The sequence below is a fragment of the Alosa alosa genome, chromosome 12, assembly GCF_017589495.1.
Source record: "Alosa alosa isolate M-15738 ecotype Scorff River chromosome 12, AALO_Geno_1.1, whole genome shotgun sequence".
NCBI classification, from domain to species: Eukaryota; Metazoa; Chordata; class Actinopteri; order Clupeiformes; family Clupeidae; genus Alosa; species Alosa alosa.
The window spans coordinates 25,324,702-25,341,366 of NC_063200.1; the positions used below are offsets into that span (position 1 = coordinate 25,324,702).

The 16,665-nt window shown below is 41.5% G+C and overlaps 1 protein-coding gene and 1 pseudogene across 1 annotated transcript; one reads left to right on the top strand and one right to left on the bottom strand.

Annotated features, from left to right (window-relative positions):
- Positions 1-805: 805 nt before the first annotated feature.
- LOC125304122 (alpha-2B adrenergic receptor) lies at positions 806-4,717 on the top strand. The gene is made up of 2 exons (XM_048258151.1): positions 806-1,029; positions 1,642-4,717. Exon 2 carries the CDS (start codon positions 1,643-1,645, stop codon positions 3,149-3,151), a length of 1,509 nt encoding a protein of 502 aa, XP_048114108.1. The 5' UTR covers positions 806-1,029; position 1,642; the 3' UTR covers positions 3,152-4,717.
- Positions 4,718-13,599: 8,882 nt separating this feature from the next.
- LOC125305280 lies at positions 13,600-13,739 on the bottom strand (annotated as a pseudogene).
- Positions 13,740-16,665: the final 2,926 nt, after the last annotated feature.

Sequence of the window (16,665 nt, forward strand, 5' to 3'; positions counted from 1 at the left end):
CACAGGAAATGCAATGAATAGAGGATGCAGCTGAGATTGGCAACTGCCAGTGCACTATTTCACCACTGGAGGTCACAGGGAACTAGTTATTCGAGGGAGTCTTGTGGCATGAAGCATCTACCAAGGTGGTCTGGTCGATAACTAGACAGCAAGATTCATCTATTTAAAATCAGGCTGAAGTAGTCAATCAGGTTGTTGTATTTTAAAGGGGATTAGTCTGAACTTTTGAACAATTTCAAACAAATATCTCCACTGCATATTGTTTGTTCGTTCATTCAACATAAATATCTAACACAGATTATTGGCTGTGGCATGAACCCTTATTGCAGCAAGTCCCCTTAACCTATACATTTGTCTGTGCCTTACTTAGGCTCTAGGTCACACATTATTAGAAGTCAGTAGGTAGCCTAAGCTTTGGAGATGCATAACCTATACATTTAATCTGATGGAGTCTATTGCTGTGACAATTGCTGCATCAAGTGTAAAATATGTATTCCTAATGCCCGATCATGTAGTTTCAGATGGATCCGACTTTTGTCATTACGTTTCACTCATCACTCACATCACTCTTCAACATACCCTAGATTCAGGAACATGCATAAGCCATACAAGTTGCACTACTAAACTGTTAGAGAAACTACAACATAACGACTGATGAGCGTAGGTGGGGTTAAAAAAACTGCGGTAATAGAATAAAGCGAGTGTGTGTGCGTGCGCGCTCGCAGTCGGATTGGGTTTGGTCCGGTGATGCTGCGCGTGACATCACAAGGCACCGATGCGCTTGCATCAAGTCCGAGCAGTCTTTCAATCTTTCACTCACTTTCTTGAAGCGTGAAGTCTGTGGAGTTCGGAAGCTGTTGCCACTGTCTCTGCAACTAAAAATATAAATACTATAAAATGGAACATTGAGCAAATCTTACCAAACAGATAACACACCGCCCACCGACACGGATCAAAGAATCAGGCTACATTTTCTCTATGGATTTGTAACTTCTTCACCAGTTGGGGAATATATTTAGTCAAAAGCAGGTAAAGCTGAAGATTGTTATGCATTTTAACAGCTTTTTTGGGATCCCTCAAGGATCGACAAGTTCGTGCCTCAGCGCGCAAAGATTCCAAACTTCAGGAGAACAGCGATAGCGCGGTATCTAACTTGCTTTTTGCTTCGCCTCTATATTTAAACAGTTTTGTGACTTTAGGAGACAGATAATCAGCTCTTAGAAACATTCTCCAGGTGACCGCTAATGTAGATGTAGAATATGGGATTGACGTTGATTATTTATAAATTAATTTAACGTTTAATATATTGAAGTTTCCATGCAATTATTTTGGGAACTTTTTTGTTTTAAAGTGAACCTATAAAATGTATTAATACAAAATCTGTTAAAACTAATAGCTACACTTTATTATATTGATGACGTTTGTTTAGCCTTTAACTAGAACATCGAATCTGTAGTTCATAGAATATAAGTGGATAATGTCATTGTTTGTCTTAAGCAGTTCCTGTCTTAAATGATCTCTAACTAAAAATGGAATTTTTCTTAAAGGGCTAAGCTAGCACATAAATTGCTTGAACCACAGTGTAGACTAAATCAAACAATCCTGTCTTCATACAAAACCACCTTGATCAATGAATTCTAGCATGGAGGCAGCTCCGGATGCTATCTATGGAGGGGGCACTAACACCAGCAGCCTTTGGGTGCAGGTAGTCAACCAGAGTGCTCCCAGATCACCCCCTTACTCTCCAGAGGCTACTGCAGCCATTGCCATCACCATCACACTCATGATGCTCTTCACCATCTTTGGAAACATCCTGGTCATCATTGCGGTTCTGACCAGCCGCTCCCTGCGGGGCCCCCAGAACCTTTTCTTGGTCTCTTTGGCGGCAGCAGACATCCTGGTGGCCACCCTCATCATCCCCTTCTCGCTGGCCAATGAGCTGATGGGCTACTGGTACTTTCGCACCGTCTGGTGCGAGGTCTACCTGGCACTGGACGTCTTCTTCTGCACCTCGTCCATCGTGCATCTGTGCGCCATCAGCCTGGACCGCTACTTGTCCATCTCGCGGCCGGTCAGCTACACGTCACGGCGGACGCCCGGCCGCATCAAGGCGGCCATCGTGGTGGTGTGGCTGATCGCGGCGGTCATCTCCTTCCCGCCGCTGCTCTCCATGAACAAGAGCCCGGAGGAGAAACAGGGAGGGCCCCACTGCGAGCTGAACAACGACACCTGGTACATCCTCTACTCCACCATCGGCTCGTTCTTCGTGCCCTGCCTCATCATGATCCTTGTCTACGTGCGCATCTACCAGATCGCCAAGCAGCACACGCGCTGCCCACCCGGAGAGCCCAGGAGAGACGTGAGCGCCACCTCTCCACCGCTGGGACTCGGCACAGCGCAGCGGAACGGGGCAGACCCCGGGAGCTTGGTCAAGAAAGACGGTGCGATCAGACCTCCGGGCCTCAACATGCCGTCTTCTTCCTCATCCCCTGTCCAGTGGGAGGGTCCAGCCACTGGCCAGAAATCCCAACTACCCATACCCCTCTCCGCCCCTGCTCCGACAACCTCCCCCGGATCCTTTACTTCCCTCTCTGCCTCCTCAGAGCCCCAGTCAGACATCGCCCCTATGCCCCAGGGGGGTCCGCAGCATCACGGCAGCCCAGAGAAGCCAGCAGAGGCTTACAACGACGACAGCTCCAGCCCTGAGTCTGACAATGAGGCGGCGGAGAGGCACGGGGCAAACGGCACGGGTGCAAGCATCACCGGCCCCAAAGCTCTGGCACAGAAAGGCCGAAACTTAGTGATTACCTCGAAGGGGACACAGTTGGCCTCAATCAAACCCAAAGCAGTAGGGACTCCCAACGCGGCCCGGCGCAAGGCCCTGGTCAATCGGGAAAAGCGATTTACCTTCGTGCTGGCGGTGGTCATTGGTGTGTTTGTCATTTGCTGGTTCCCCTTTTTCTTCTCTTACAGTCTCCAAGCCATTTGCCCCAAAACCTGCAGCACCCCTGAACCACTGTTTACTTTCTTCTTCTGGATTGGTTACTGCAACAGTTCCCTCAATCCAGTCATCTACACCATATTTAACAAGGATTTCCGTAAGGCCTTCAAGAAGATACTTTGCAAAAACACAAAAAAGACATTGTTCTGAAATGGGAATATATGTTCTGTCCCATGAGAATCTCAATCTAATATCTCTCCTTTTTGAATGCTATGTGATGCAACTATTCAACCCAACATCCAAAGAAAAGCTTTCTAATGGATTTTCACAATAGACTTTTCTGCATGACATGCTTCTGTGCTGGTCTTTTAGGCAAATGCAGTTGTGAGCATGACTAATTCTCAAGAGTGTAATCTCTTTGAAACATTTCAGACTTTTTTTTTCCTTTCCTCGCTTTCAATCTCTGAGGATGTTTTAGTCTGTGCTTTTCTGATCTGAAAGACCACTTTGAGAGACAGTCAACCCTGTGATTAAACATTGGTGGCAAGGTGGTTGTTTAACAGATTCACTCAACTGCTTTCTGTTCTTGCTTTCTCTAACTAAATTATCCATGGCAGTGCCAGAGCAGTTGTAAGTGTGCATAATGACATGAACTTCATGCTGGGGACCTTTTTAGACTAGTTATTTAATACCGTGAATAATGTTTATTGAAGACAAAAGAAATGGATCATATTTACCTTTGTTAGTGCGACAAAATACATATCTCCCAAGACCATCAGCATTACTGGTGTCCCCAACCTATGAAAAAAACTGTTTTGGCTATATATTTATGGTTATGTGTTCAAAAGGTTTTTTTACTCTGCAAACTCTGTGTCTCCAGTTTCTAGGTTACAGGTTTCAAAACAGCATGTTCTGTTAGCTGATTAGCTTGGGTTAAATATGCAAGAGAAGAAATAAACAAGCACCAAAACAGAATGATAGTTCTCATTGCATTGAAGTGTCATCTTTTGATTCCACGTGGGGGTGTTTTTTACTGCATAAAAGCTGAAATTTATAATCGTCACATCAAGCATGATGGGGACCATTATCCAAATGTGATGTTTGAGCAGTGCAATTTGTAGTTCAAACATTGACACATTACATCCTTAACTGATGAAAAATTACATTAATACTAGAGAATGCATTTTGTAGAAAAAAAAAAAGTCAAATAACAATTTGCCCTTGTATTTCTATGATGCAGTTCAGTATTTTGCTGCTTAACCTGCAAGCATGTGTTTAGTGTGTGTGCCCTCATAAATGTGTTTGATTTGTAGAAGGCCAATTTATGCATATTATCACATTCATTGATACTAATCTGTTCCCAATTGACATTGAAACAATGTGACATTAGTATACTAAAAGCACCCTCCTCAACACTGCAAGATTTGATTGAATTGCAAACATATTGAATGTGTGATGCACAGCATTGTGTACTTGAGAGGAAGAGTCTGGCTGGATATGAGATGGATATATTTTGTCGTTGTGCCGTATGTTGACATATACTCATATATTGATGCAGACTACATGTAGGGAGTTATGTATTCAGGGGGAATAACTTGATATCATTCCACTCGACGGCATATTTCATAAGTGAAAAGAAACTTTGACCATATCAAATGTAACTAGGAGTGGCAAAGGCTTTTGGTCTGAAGACGTAATGTATTGTTAAAGAAATTACTTGCTGGCAGATTGTAAATGTGGAGCCATATTGTTGAAATAAAAGGTGTTCTTTAGTCACTATGCCTGATACAGTCTACTCTTTTCAAAAAAATCTATATATATGCCACACTCGTCTCATTCCCATTGTGAGTTTTCACAAAATAATTGTGGGCTAATATATTTTTTAGAGCATGCTGGTTAGTTTCATATTTGTGGCTGCTTTGAAGATATGCATCTGCAGGGGTCCTTGGAAATGTGTGAACTGTGTTGCCAACAATTGGCAGATGTTAGACAATGTAAACATGCGGCTGCCCGCAAGTGGACTGAAATCTCTTATCTCCATATGGAACGATGAATAAACCAGTTAACTGTAGCATAGTGGCTAATCAGACCAAACTTGGTTAGTTTTTTTCTTCAAGTCTCTCCAGACAAATCAAAGTCACAAGTGTGTCTGCGCTGTTATGTAAGTACCTTTTTGGATAACCACAGTACTTTAATCCAATTGCCTAATCATAGAGGCACAAGTGTACCGTTTCATGCCCACAAATATTTATTCATTCTTGGAGTCCTTTCAGTTGAGCTGTTCTCATTAGAGTCATCTTGTTGTTGTCCTTCATCAGAGTACATCTTCAGGTTCAGCACTGGGACGTTTCCCTTTGCAGAATATTGTTTGACTCTCAGTATTTGTGGTACTTGGTGGTCTCTTCTGGGTAGGGAAGGACTCAGATGTTCCCCTTTGCTCTTACAGTATATATAAATGAGTTTTCAAATAAAGTAACCAATTTTATTCACTTCACCACTCGACAACCAGTGATCCTCCTGGATGTTGCACATTTGTTTGACCGACACTGTAACTCTATGAAGAGTTCAGATGCAAAACCCTCTAAATCTGTCTGACCATTTTTTTCATCCACTTTTTTATCTGCCACTTCTTTTTATCTGTTTTTTGCCTACAATCAGTATTTGTGATCAATATTTCAGACCAGGAAGAGCGTGGTATTAAGCAGGTGTAGAAGCAAACGTGGGGGTAGCGTTTAGAGGGTTTTGCATCTGAACTCTTCGTATATTCTGTACAAATGTGCGTGATTTTTAAGCAATACTCTGTAGCTCTTAGCTTTGCATAATCAAGTTTTCCATGTTCTGCCTAATGTTGTTTTCATCCATACAATGCATTTAGACTGTGTCACTTTCCTTCGGCGCTTGTGTTTGTGAAGCTGGGCCCCTAATTTCAGTGCTCCCAGATAGAGTGACAGGCAGAAGCGTTGACACCACAGCCTAAATGGAGGGGCCCTATTTGTACATGTCTGGCAGAATCAGGCTAATGAGGTAATCAGCTCATCTCAGTTCACACCAGCTGAGTGTCACCCATTAAAATGGCTTAAATACTTCTAATCAAGTGGTTTTGTTTGGCAGCCATTTTCCACAATGTACATAATGTGCAGAATGAGGTGCCTAACGGAACAACATTTATCATTCAGTGCATGCAACACAACAAATTGCAAAGCAGGAATGAGCATACTTAATATAGGTAAATGGCCTCCATGTTTAAATAGTATTTGGGGGCCAAGCAGCGAAGCTGCGAAGGCACCCATTGTGATTCTATGATTTCTTATTATTATACTTTCTTCCGCCATGGAAGTCAATGGCAGCCCATAGAACCGTCTGGTAAAAAGTTGTGAAATTTGGCACACTTATTAGGGACAGTACCATGATTAATGTCACCAAGTTTCATGATGGCAACTCAAGCACTCTAGCGCCACCAACAGGCCAAAGTTGGATGTGCGTTCACGCACGTAACTTTTGACCCGTATGGCCGATTGTCAAAAATGTGGTATCGTTGTAATCCTTGGACCAAGCCGAGTTCAACGCACCCTATGTCGTCATTTTCCGCCATGATGGATTTTCCGCCATATTGGATTTTATCGAAAGTGAAACTAATTTTTCACAGGTCACAAATTTTGTCCGATCGTCACCAAACTTGACACACATGATCTTCAGACCATGCCTCATTAATGCATTGTTTTTTGTCTTCGGAACTAAAACCGTTCGTGCGTAACAGCCAATCGAAGTTTGCGGCGAAGCCGCCAAACAGGAAGTGAGCTCATATCTCAGCAACCCATTCATCTGTCATAACCAAACTTAGTACATGTACTCAGGACCCAATCAGGGGGACGCTCAAGAAATCTGGTGACCTTTGACCTCTAGGGGGCGCTGTAATTAAGAAACATGCCTTTTGGCCTGTAGCTGCAGTTGTGTTTAGAATTAAAATGCACTAGTGGTGTCTGTTAATACTGTTGGAGGTCCTTAGGCCGACCCAAGCCAACTTGTGATGTCATCGTAATTGATTCGGCCGCCATATTGGATTTAATCAAAACCATTACAAGTTTTTCGCAGGTCACAAAATTTCATCTGTTCTTCACCAAAATTGGTAGAGACCATCTTCAGACCATGCCTGATGAGTGCATTGCTTTCTGGAACAATTGACAGAAGCATTTGACCTGTACCAGCCAATCGAAATTTGCGTGAAGCCAAACAGGAAGTGATTTCATATCTCAGCAACGCTTTCATGTATCAAAACCAAATTTAGTACATGTACCTCAGACCCCATCGGGAGGACGCTCAAGAAATTTGGTGACATTTGACCTCTAGGGGGCACCGTAATTGACAAAAATGCATTTTGGCCAGTAGTTGCTGATCGCATTATTTTTGCAATGGAAGTCAATGGCAGCCCATAGAACCGTCTGGTAAAAAGTTATAAAATTTTGCACACTAATTGGGGACAGTCCAATAATTCATTTCACCAAGTTTCATGCCGGCACCTCAAGCGCTCTAGCGCCACCAACAGGCCAAAGTTGGAATTGTGTTTACGGACGTAACTTTTGACCTGTTGACCCGAATGGCAAAATGAGGTATCATTGGAATCCTTGGGCCAAGCCGAGTTCAACACACCCTATGACGTCAATTGTTGACCTCTATGTTTAAATCACAGCAAGTGTGATCATATCTCAGTCAATCTTTTATTTTTGATGTGAAACTGATGACAGCGAAGTTCCATCCAGTTAATTCTAATGCGTGCGTGCAAGGGTGGGTGAGGGTGGGATGGGCAGGGCGATTCTTGGCGGTGTGGGCTGGCTGGGGGAGGGGGCGACACTCAGCCCTGGTTCAGCCCCACAAAATCAGTTATGTTTTGATGTGAAACTTGACCTTGTAACTCAGCCAATCTTGGGTTGTATGGCATGGAACTTGCTGTGACTGCTTAAGGCTATATGTCTGATGCAACAGCATTGACTTACATGGCAAATCTGGCCTGCTGATCTCTCTGCTTGGCCCCCTCATTGCTGCTTGCAGCTATATTTAATTATGTTTTTTCACCAGATTTTTTTAACCAAGCGATAAATGTGTCAGATGGAATGTAGATAAGTTATAGAATGATAAACAAGATGGTATTTGTAAATACTATTTGAGCAGGTTGAACTTACAGTATGTGTGTGTGTGTGTGTGTGCTAAATGCTCCCCAACAGTGGGAGGTGGTGGATTGAGACTTACTGTACTGAAATAGATTCACACCCAACATGATGAACAAAATGGGGACATATGGTGAGAAAGACATTGTTTGTCTGTTGAGTAGGGAGCTGGTATGACCCATAGCAATGGGAAGGTTTCCTCCCAGCATGCAAGTATGCATGTTTTATTACTAGTAATGGGAATGGGAGTGAGGTGTGGTGACTGTGGTGGCAGGAAAACTCAACACAGCAAGTGAGAGTAAAATGAGTGCACTATTTTAATGTCGGTGTACTTATTTCCTAAAACGAGGGCATGATTTACCAAAATGAGCGCACAATCGAATAAAATCATGCGCAAGGCAGCATGGGTATACCCAGGCTTGCACAGTCTAGTAAAATTAACTCACAATTTAGTAAAACAAGGACACATTCTCTAGATGAACAAAAAACAAATTCCCATGATTCCTCCTGGGGTCCAAAGCAGAAAACACCATTGAAACAAAATACAATGTTTAAGCTGTTTAAACACCTTTCATGAGTAACATCCTCAGTAGAAATATAGACAATACTCGTGTGCTATTTCCAACTGTCAAGAAATAACAAATCTCTCCTTAGCACCTGAAGTCCTCTCAGCTAATGCAATGACTTTGCATCCTGTTTCAAATTAAAAACCAGGCTGAACATATTGTCACAACTACCTGACTCAAATCAGCTGTGACATTAAATGGGAGACCACACTGTAGCTAGGTTCAATAACATACGTTTATTTTACCTTTATTAAACTACGTTTATTAAAAAGACAACGTCAGTATAGTGTGTGGAAAAGGATAGTGTAATGCAAAGTATGTCTAGGGGTGATCAAACAAAAGTGTAAAACGCAATGTCGGTGTGAGGAGCAACGGCGAGAGGCAGGAGAGGGCGACCATTACCCATGAGGTCTTCTTATAGTAACACCCATTACTCCCAGCACCAATGGACACACTCCATGCTCTGCAGATTGCAAAAAAGCAGCACAGACCAAGGGGGGCAGAGTCCCAACAGGCATTAGAAAAGGTGTGATACTGGGAATGACCAGCAGGGCCTTAACAATATCCTCTCATTTACTGAAGGGCCAATCACACCAGGAAAGATTACTATAAAGATAACTATCACGAGTTTCCACACTGACCAACAATAAGGAAAGTCTCTCCTTGTGTTGATGACTTTTTATCATTCTCAAACTCGCTCTGAAAGTGATCCTCAACAAATTCGTTCTTTGTGTCGGTAACATAAAGTTTATATGTGGATGTTATAAACCATCAGACATAAAGAGAGGGAAATTCACTAGTGTCAGAATTAAGTTTTGATGGACAAAATCTCAACTTTTCCACATGTGGCTTGCTTACCAACTTTTTTTCATCTGTTTTTCACCTAACAGAGACACGCTTCAAATTATACAGTAAATGCATCATTGCAGACTACATATTTCCTTTCCTTCCATAAGTCCTTGAAAACAGCAATTGTAAAGCCCATACACAAAAAGAACAATCTGGATGCTTCTATAACTATACAGTGCAACTGGCCAGATCTAAGAAGACTGCTAGTTGTTCAAAAACCTTTCCATTTGAGAATGATGGAAGCTACCGTGCTCTTGAGCTCTTTCACTGTTGAAGAAATTGTCTTGCATGGACAATTCTCTCAACCTTGTGGCTTGGTTTTCACTCTGACGTACACCATCAACTGTAAGACTTCATATAGACAAATGAGTGCCTGTCCTAATAATGTTCAATGAATTAATTTAGGCACAGGTACTCTAATCAAGTTGTAGAAGCATCTCAAGTACTATTGATGGAAGTAGAATGCACTAGACTAGAGCTCAATTGCAATTGTCATAACAAAGGATCTGATGGTTCAGTCTTATTTTTTCTGAATTGCATATTGGAGTATTGTGTGTAGATTGATGAGAAAAATCAATTTAATCTATTTCAAGATGAGTCTGAAACACAACAAAATGTGGAATACTTGAAAGGGTCTGAAAACTTTGCGGTTGCACATTTATTTGAAATATTATTGAAAAAATAGTCCCTTGTGTGCACACGTTTTACTAAATAGTGCGTTCATTTTAGTAAATTGTGCTCTCATTATAATGTTTGTAAAATGAGCGCACAGTTTAGTAAAATAAACGCACAATCAAGTAAATTAAGACCACAATTTAGTAAAATGAGCGCACAATTTACTAAAATGAGAGCCATTCTCTCGATATACAAAATTATCTTGCAATGACACCTCCGTACTTTTGTTTTGTTGCCAGGATAATAAAAAAACAAGTAAAGGTTTACCGTCGGCCTAACTGGTCATTAGAAGATAAAATATTTAGCGTAGGCCTAACACATAGCATAGGCCTAGTCCATATCGAGTCTCTATTTGAGACCGGCCTTTATTTATCCAAATCTCCACACGAGGCTGAAAAGAGACAGCTGTCTATTTGGGACTCAGCCTTTACTTGAAGTTTTATGGTAATTTAACTGGCTAACTGGTTAACATTGGTGCTTTCATCCTAGGCAGGGATGTGCACAGGGGGATTGCTCAGGTTGCCCGGGCAACTGTCCATATGCCCTTCCAATAGGGAAAATAAATAAATAAATCGTACAATGGATCGGTACTGTGAGCCTGCATAAGGTACCGATCCACTTGCACGACACTTCATTTTGTCGTGTCGCATAGATGTCGCGCTGCCTCCCCACGTTCAGTCGTGTTTGGGCGTTTTGTTTAAAATGTCAGTTACCAGCTCATACTCCGCTTTAACGTATCTTAAGTGTTTTTCCACAAATGGACCACAATTTTAGGCATGTAATTAACAGTATACAACACATTAATAGCCTAAACAAACTATGCCAAGCCATTTGGAAATCTTGTTTTATTTAAACTACTCAATGCAATCTCAAATCCTTACCAGAAACACCAACAGTCAATATATTCATCCAAATCCTAGTTTCGTTTGTTTTATGGACTACTAGGTGGTCGTGGAAGAGATGGTTAAAACATTATTTATCTTGTAAGCGGAACCAAAGTTTCACAGGCACCGTTGTGGTACAACAAAGGACCTACAACCTCATTCTTTCATTGGAGAGTCGCCTCGCGTTCAACGGATTCATTTGCATAAAGCTGGGCATCGGCCAGCTATTTGACGCGCGACATTATTTCAAATGCAGCGCTGCCTTCCCTGGATGCTTTGCGGGCACGTTAAAGTCGCTTGATGTCACCCATAGGACTAGAGTGGAATGCGACACGACAAAATGAAGTGAAGTACAAGTGGATCTGTACCGTAACGGTACCGATCCACTTGCACGACACTTCATTTTGTCGTGCCGCATTCCACTCTAGTCCTATGGGTGACGTCCATAGACTGTAAAAGAAATGGACGAACAGACTCCGTCGTTTTCAATGGGAGGGCACTGAGTCAAATAGAACAATTTTTCAGTTGGTCCCCCCAGTACTGCGCAGACTCACACTTAACTTCGTGACGTTAGCCATCGAACTGAATCTTGTAACTCATATGATAGATACACAGAAATTCTTCTCACACTTCCTTCGCCTTCAAAGTCATCAAAGTTAAACATTTATGTATTATTATTAACATCATCCTCACCAAGTAGTGTTAATGTTGAAGCTACCACACATGATCATCTTCAAAAACAGTCATGCTAAAACAAAACAAAAAAGTTATAGCCTGAAGCTGATCTTCTTTCCACTTTTCTGACCTTCGGTCAATCCATCGAAAACCTCTGAAATGATTAGTTTTTAAAAAAAATAGGTTTACTTTTTTTTATTATTATTAGGTTGCCTCTGTGTAATGCTTTACCTTAACATACGGTCGTGTATGCAAGGTTTTGCTTATGAGTTACCGTCATAGTAAGGTGGACTGAGCTTCTTATCCAAACAATACGGTTATCTCCCTACGGGCCGAAGAGAGATTACGCCAAAGCTAGCTTCCCTCCAACCGAACAAGCTAACCATTCTTCTTATGGGTAACCAACGTTACGGACGAGGTAGTAGAGTCTGTTTTGCCTTTGTAGTGTTTATGTAGATTACACAGAAGCTACAATATCGGCGCAGGATATATGTTATATGAAGTTATGGTATTTCAAAAAAATCCTAGAATGAATGGGCTTCTATGGGAGTTAGCAGAGAGGTGGTCCCTCCAGCCTACGTCGATTCTTCTACTTCCGGGAATTCGCCTGCCCTTTTGGTGACGTCAAGCGACTTTAACGCGCCCGCAAAGCATTCCGGGAAGGCAGCGCTGCATTTGAAAATATGTTGTGTGTCAAAACATGCAGCCTTTTACAGTTGCGGTTCCTTAGTGCACATTCTGTAGAATGTTAAAATAATGTAATTCTACTACGGTTAAATTAAATAGGCTTAGGTATTTCCTGCAAACATATTTGAGTGTTTTTTCCAACATGTTGGCTACCATTTGCCTAGTCAGTTTACAGTACACACGTTTCATTTTTATTTATATCTGATGGATTTGAAACTGCCAAAAAATGAAAATGTGTTCAGAAGAAAATGATTTGGTTCATCTGAAAAAAAACCCCAACCTGACTCTCGATGGGTAGCGATGTTCTCATAGGGCAGCCGTGCCTACTGGTCGGGGTTCGAACCGGCAACCCTCCGGTTACAAGTACGAAGCGCTAACCAGTAGTAAAAATCAGATTATAGTCCTCGGGTAGAGGACGTATCAAATATTAAAGAAGCCCTATGCAAGTCTGGTTATTCCTTCGCTGTTTCTGGGTTTTCGCCTGATTTGGGCTTGCCTTTTTCACAACATAGCTCCCCCTGCAGCTTCGGTAGCAAGTGACTGCTACGCTAAACCCCCACTAGCTAGCGAGCTAGCCATCAAGAAACCAAGCTAAACACATACATGGCTCACAATAAAACGGTCGACCAAACACATTGTTCAAGAGACTATCAAACCACATTACAAAAACAAAGTTCACTCAAGGGTAGGCTACTTTAGCCTTGCTGCCTTGCGCGCGATTTGATTCACGCTGCTAAGGCAGCCTGGAGACCATGGAGCAAATTTTCGCCTGAGATAGGGAACCAATCACAGAACAGGTGGGAAAGCAAGACGATGATGAGCTACAGTATGCACAGACGCATTTGATAGACATCCGTGGCACCCAATAAACGGATCTGGGCATTTTTTTCAAATACGGGAAAATGAACGTTTGGTTCCCAGACCACGTCTCATTGAGAAGTGGTGGCGCTAGCCAGGCTAAGGCTACTTACAATTTCAACAGCAACAAAACCAAGTCGGAGTCCGTTTTGCAGTCTTCTTAGAAACTACAATCTGACTAGATTTTCGAGGCCTTCCGCTGAGTAACATCCGGATTTCTTCGGTCCGGGACCAGAAAGTTCCATATTCGGTTTTTCCGCGGAGAAGCACTAGGGGGAGACGAAGCACCCACCAAACGACCCAAAAAGTGTTGTAGAACCATCAGAACGACTCTCAACCTGCATAATTAAGGTAATTTTTGCTAAAATTGTTGCATAGGGCTTCTTTAAACTGATAAGAACAGATACTACACTTGATCTTAGCCAAAAGGCAGAGAAGCGATCCATTGATATCCAATGTAGGCCTAACCAAGTAAGTTATGTATTTATGTATGAATGGAACATGACACACAACTATTCCCACATTGATTTTCTTGTTCCTACTAACTACCCATACTATTTTAGTCCAATAACAATTACCAAAAAATGCAGTCACACCTCGTTTTGTCCTTAATATTTTCATGTGCATTTTCTCTAACATTGGCTTAATATTAATAAAGTATTGTATTTGCAGACAAAATACTAATTGATGCGGTACCCATGTGGGTACAAAAAATGAGTTTACAAGACCCTCAATATCAAATGTTTTGCACTTTGTTTCAAATCTAGGGCCTTATATAAAACTAATGGGAACGCAGAATAACTTTTAATGGTCCAGTCATACTGAGATCATGAACATCTTCCATCCTACAAAGATTGGGTAGGCTAGGAATAATACTTTTATTTAGATTTACATTTCTGAGAGTGTAAAAATTATACAAAATCTAGGGTGAAAAATGTACTAGAACTAGTATGAAATCATTGGAATTTGACAAAAATATTTTATAGGTCTTAGTTTTGGGACCTGCGTGCTAACTAGACTAGGATTCTATCTGATTTGTCACGGAATGACCCAAATGTAGGCTACCAGTTGAAGTGGTTGTGTTACACCCTGTGGCAGGTCTTGGTGACCGAATCTACTTACTCAGTAGGCCAACCAAAGACTGTTCGAATGCACCGATTTGCATCAAAGAGCCAGTTATGTCAACACTACTCTTTGGAGGACTATTAAAAGAAAAACATAAAAAAAGTCAGACTGGACTTGGCTAAAATGCATTAAAATCCCTTCTGGAGAAATGTCCATTGGACTGATGAGATGAAACTGGAGCTTTTTGGCAAGTCACATCAGCTCTATGTTTACAAATTAAAAAAAGAGAAAAGAACACCATACCCATTTTGAAAATGGAGGAGACTCGGTTATGCTTTACTGTGCCTGGCCCTGGCCCAGGGTGCCTTGAATCTGTACAGGGCATAATGTAGCAAAATCTGAAGACTAAAAGGAATCCTGGAGCGAAACATACTATGGAATATATATACAATATAATACACCTATACTGATGCCAAAAAACAACATTTTTCAGATATCCAACACACCACATTGGTAGTATATAGTACATATGACCAGTTGCCATGAAACATTTTTTTTATCCTTCAACATATGAGATGTAAATTAAATAAAAACAAAAAAGGGTTAATTTTTAGGCCTTGTGAAACAAAGCACCAACCCTGCCTGAAATTACACATGAATATGTGGAGCAAAACACACTTTGTTTGTTGAGCAAGATGTTTTCTGTTGGCCATGCTTCTGTTCAACAGAAGGCTTGTTGGCTAAAAAGGGAAGAGGTGCAAAGCATGGCAATGTTTGAGGTGAGATTTATTTTATTTTATTTTTATCAGTGGCAGAGGTCTGGTCTGAGTCCCTGAGAACATTCCTTTTTGATTTGAAAAGAAGTTGATGTTGAATAAATGCAAAACGTCCATACAGAATTGCAAATGTGATGACTTGATGTCTCTGGCCATGGCACGTCTGGCGTTTATGATGAACCCAAACTGCATCATATTCTCCATTCATTCCCAAATATGTCGGCAAGCAACACTCAGAATCGGGCCCCTAAAACGTCATGTTAAACAGAAATATATATTTGCAAAACAAATTATTCCAAAATTTTCAGAACAGTTAAGCAGCTGCCAATCTGCATTGTGCAGCCATCAGAATGTGTCTCCTATTGAATGGAAAGTACATTGTAAGGCAAAAAATGAATGATATATGAATGGCCAATGCTGGGAAACACAATGAGAGCCGTCACCTATGCTGACTGTTTTCACAATACACACAAAACCACTCATCTGATTGGCTTTTGTTGCCTCAGCTCAAACACAGTTTTTGTCATCAGGTGTCATCAGTGGCCTTTCCTGCTTCGCACAGAGTGATGTTGGTGCAGCTGTGGATTACTTAAGAACTCAACCACACGATTCAAGTCTTTGACCATTTCAAGTCAGATCAGTGTTGTGTTGTTGCAGGTTTAACACCCTGCATTGCGGTGTTACATGCTTCTTAAGTTAGAGCAAAAAAGTACTTTCTGGTGTGCACAAAAAACTATATTGCTCATGTTCTGTTAGGGGCACTGTGCATTTCAGACTACAGAATGCATTTGATCTAAAAGTTAAGTGAACAGGTCTACATGCATATATTGTTACAAGGAACTGAGCCACCTATGTCACCAAGATAAGATTCTGATACTACCCATGGTATCCAGGATGTTGCTAGGGGATGGTTGGTGACTGGTGAGGGTTGAAAAAGAGCAGTAATCAAGCAATTTTGATTTCACAGGTTTTCCCAGGTCACATCTCATACACACACACACATACTGTATGTAGATATATTCTGTCCGTTTCCTTTGTTGATGTGCAGTCAGAGGCATTAAGAAGAAACATAGAGTAAAATAAGACAGCAATCGCACTTCATCAGTCAAGGCAAGGAAGTAGGTTTACCACAGCCGGCAGCATGCTCAGACAAGAAAACCAGATTCAGCAAGATTGTACACCAACTCTGCTGTGGGAGATACAAAGCAATAGCATTATGGAGCTGTGTTTCCTGAAACCATCTTAGCTTAAGAACGTCATGAAAAGACTCGTAGATCTACGAGTGCTCCAGAGTTCTTGTTACCGGCTAAGAGTGTCTTAACAGTACTTCTCACTGAGGTCACCAACAGGACATACAGAGGAATTACAATTTAGAATACATAATCCAATTTACGTTCCCATTCTTTATTGTGTTTACCTGTGATGAATCAGATTTTAGGGTGCAAAATAGTATAGCCTACATTTAATGTGTAATAATGTGATGAAAAGCGGACAAAAATGCAATCCAGTTATAAAACGAGACGTTGA

What these genes read in the sequence shown, in the direction of transcription:
- LOC125304122 (XM_048258151.1), top strand. Translation starts at nt 1,643, where the DNA reads ATGGAGGCAGCTCCGGATGCTATCTATGGAGGGGGCACTAACACCAGC.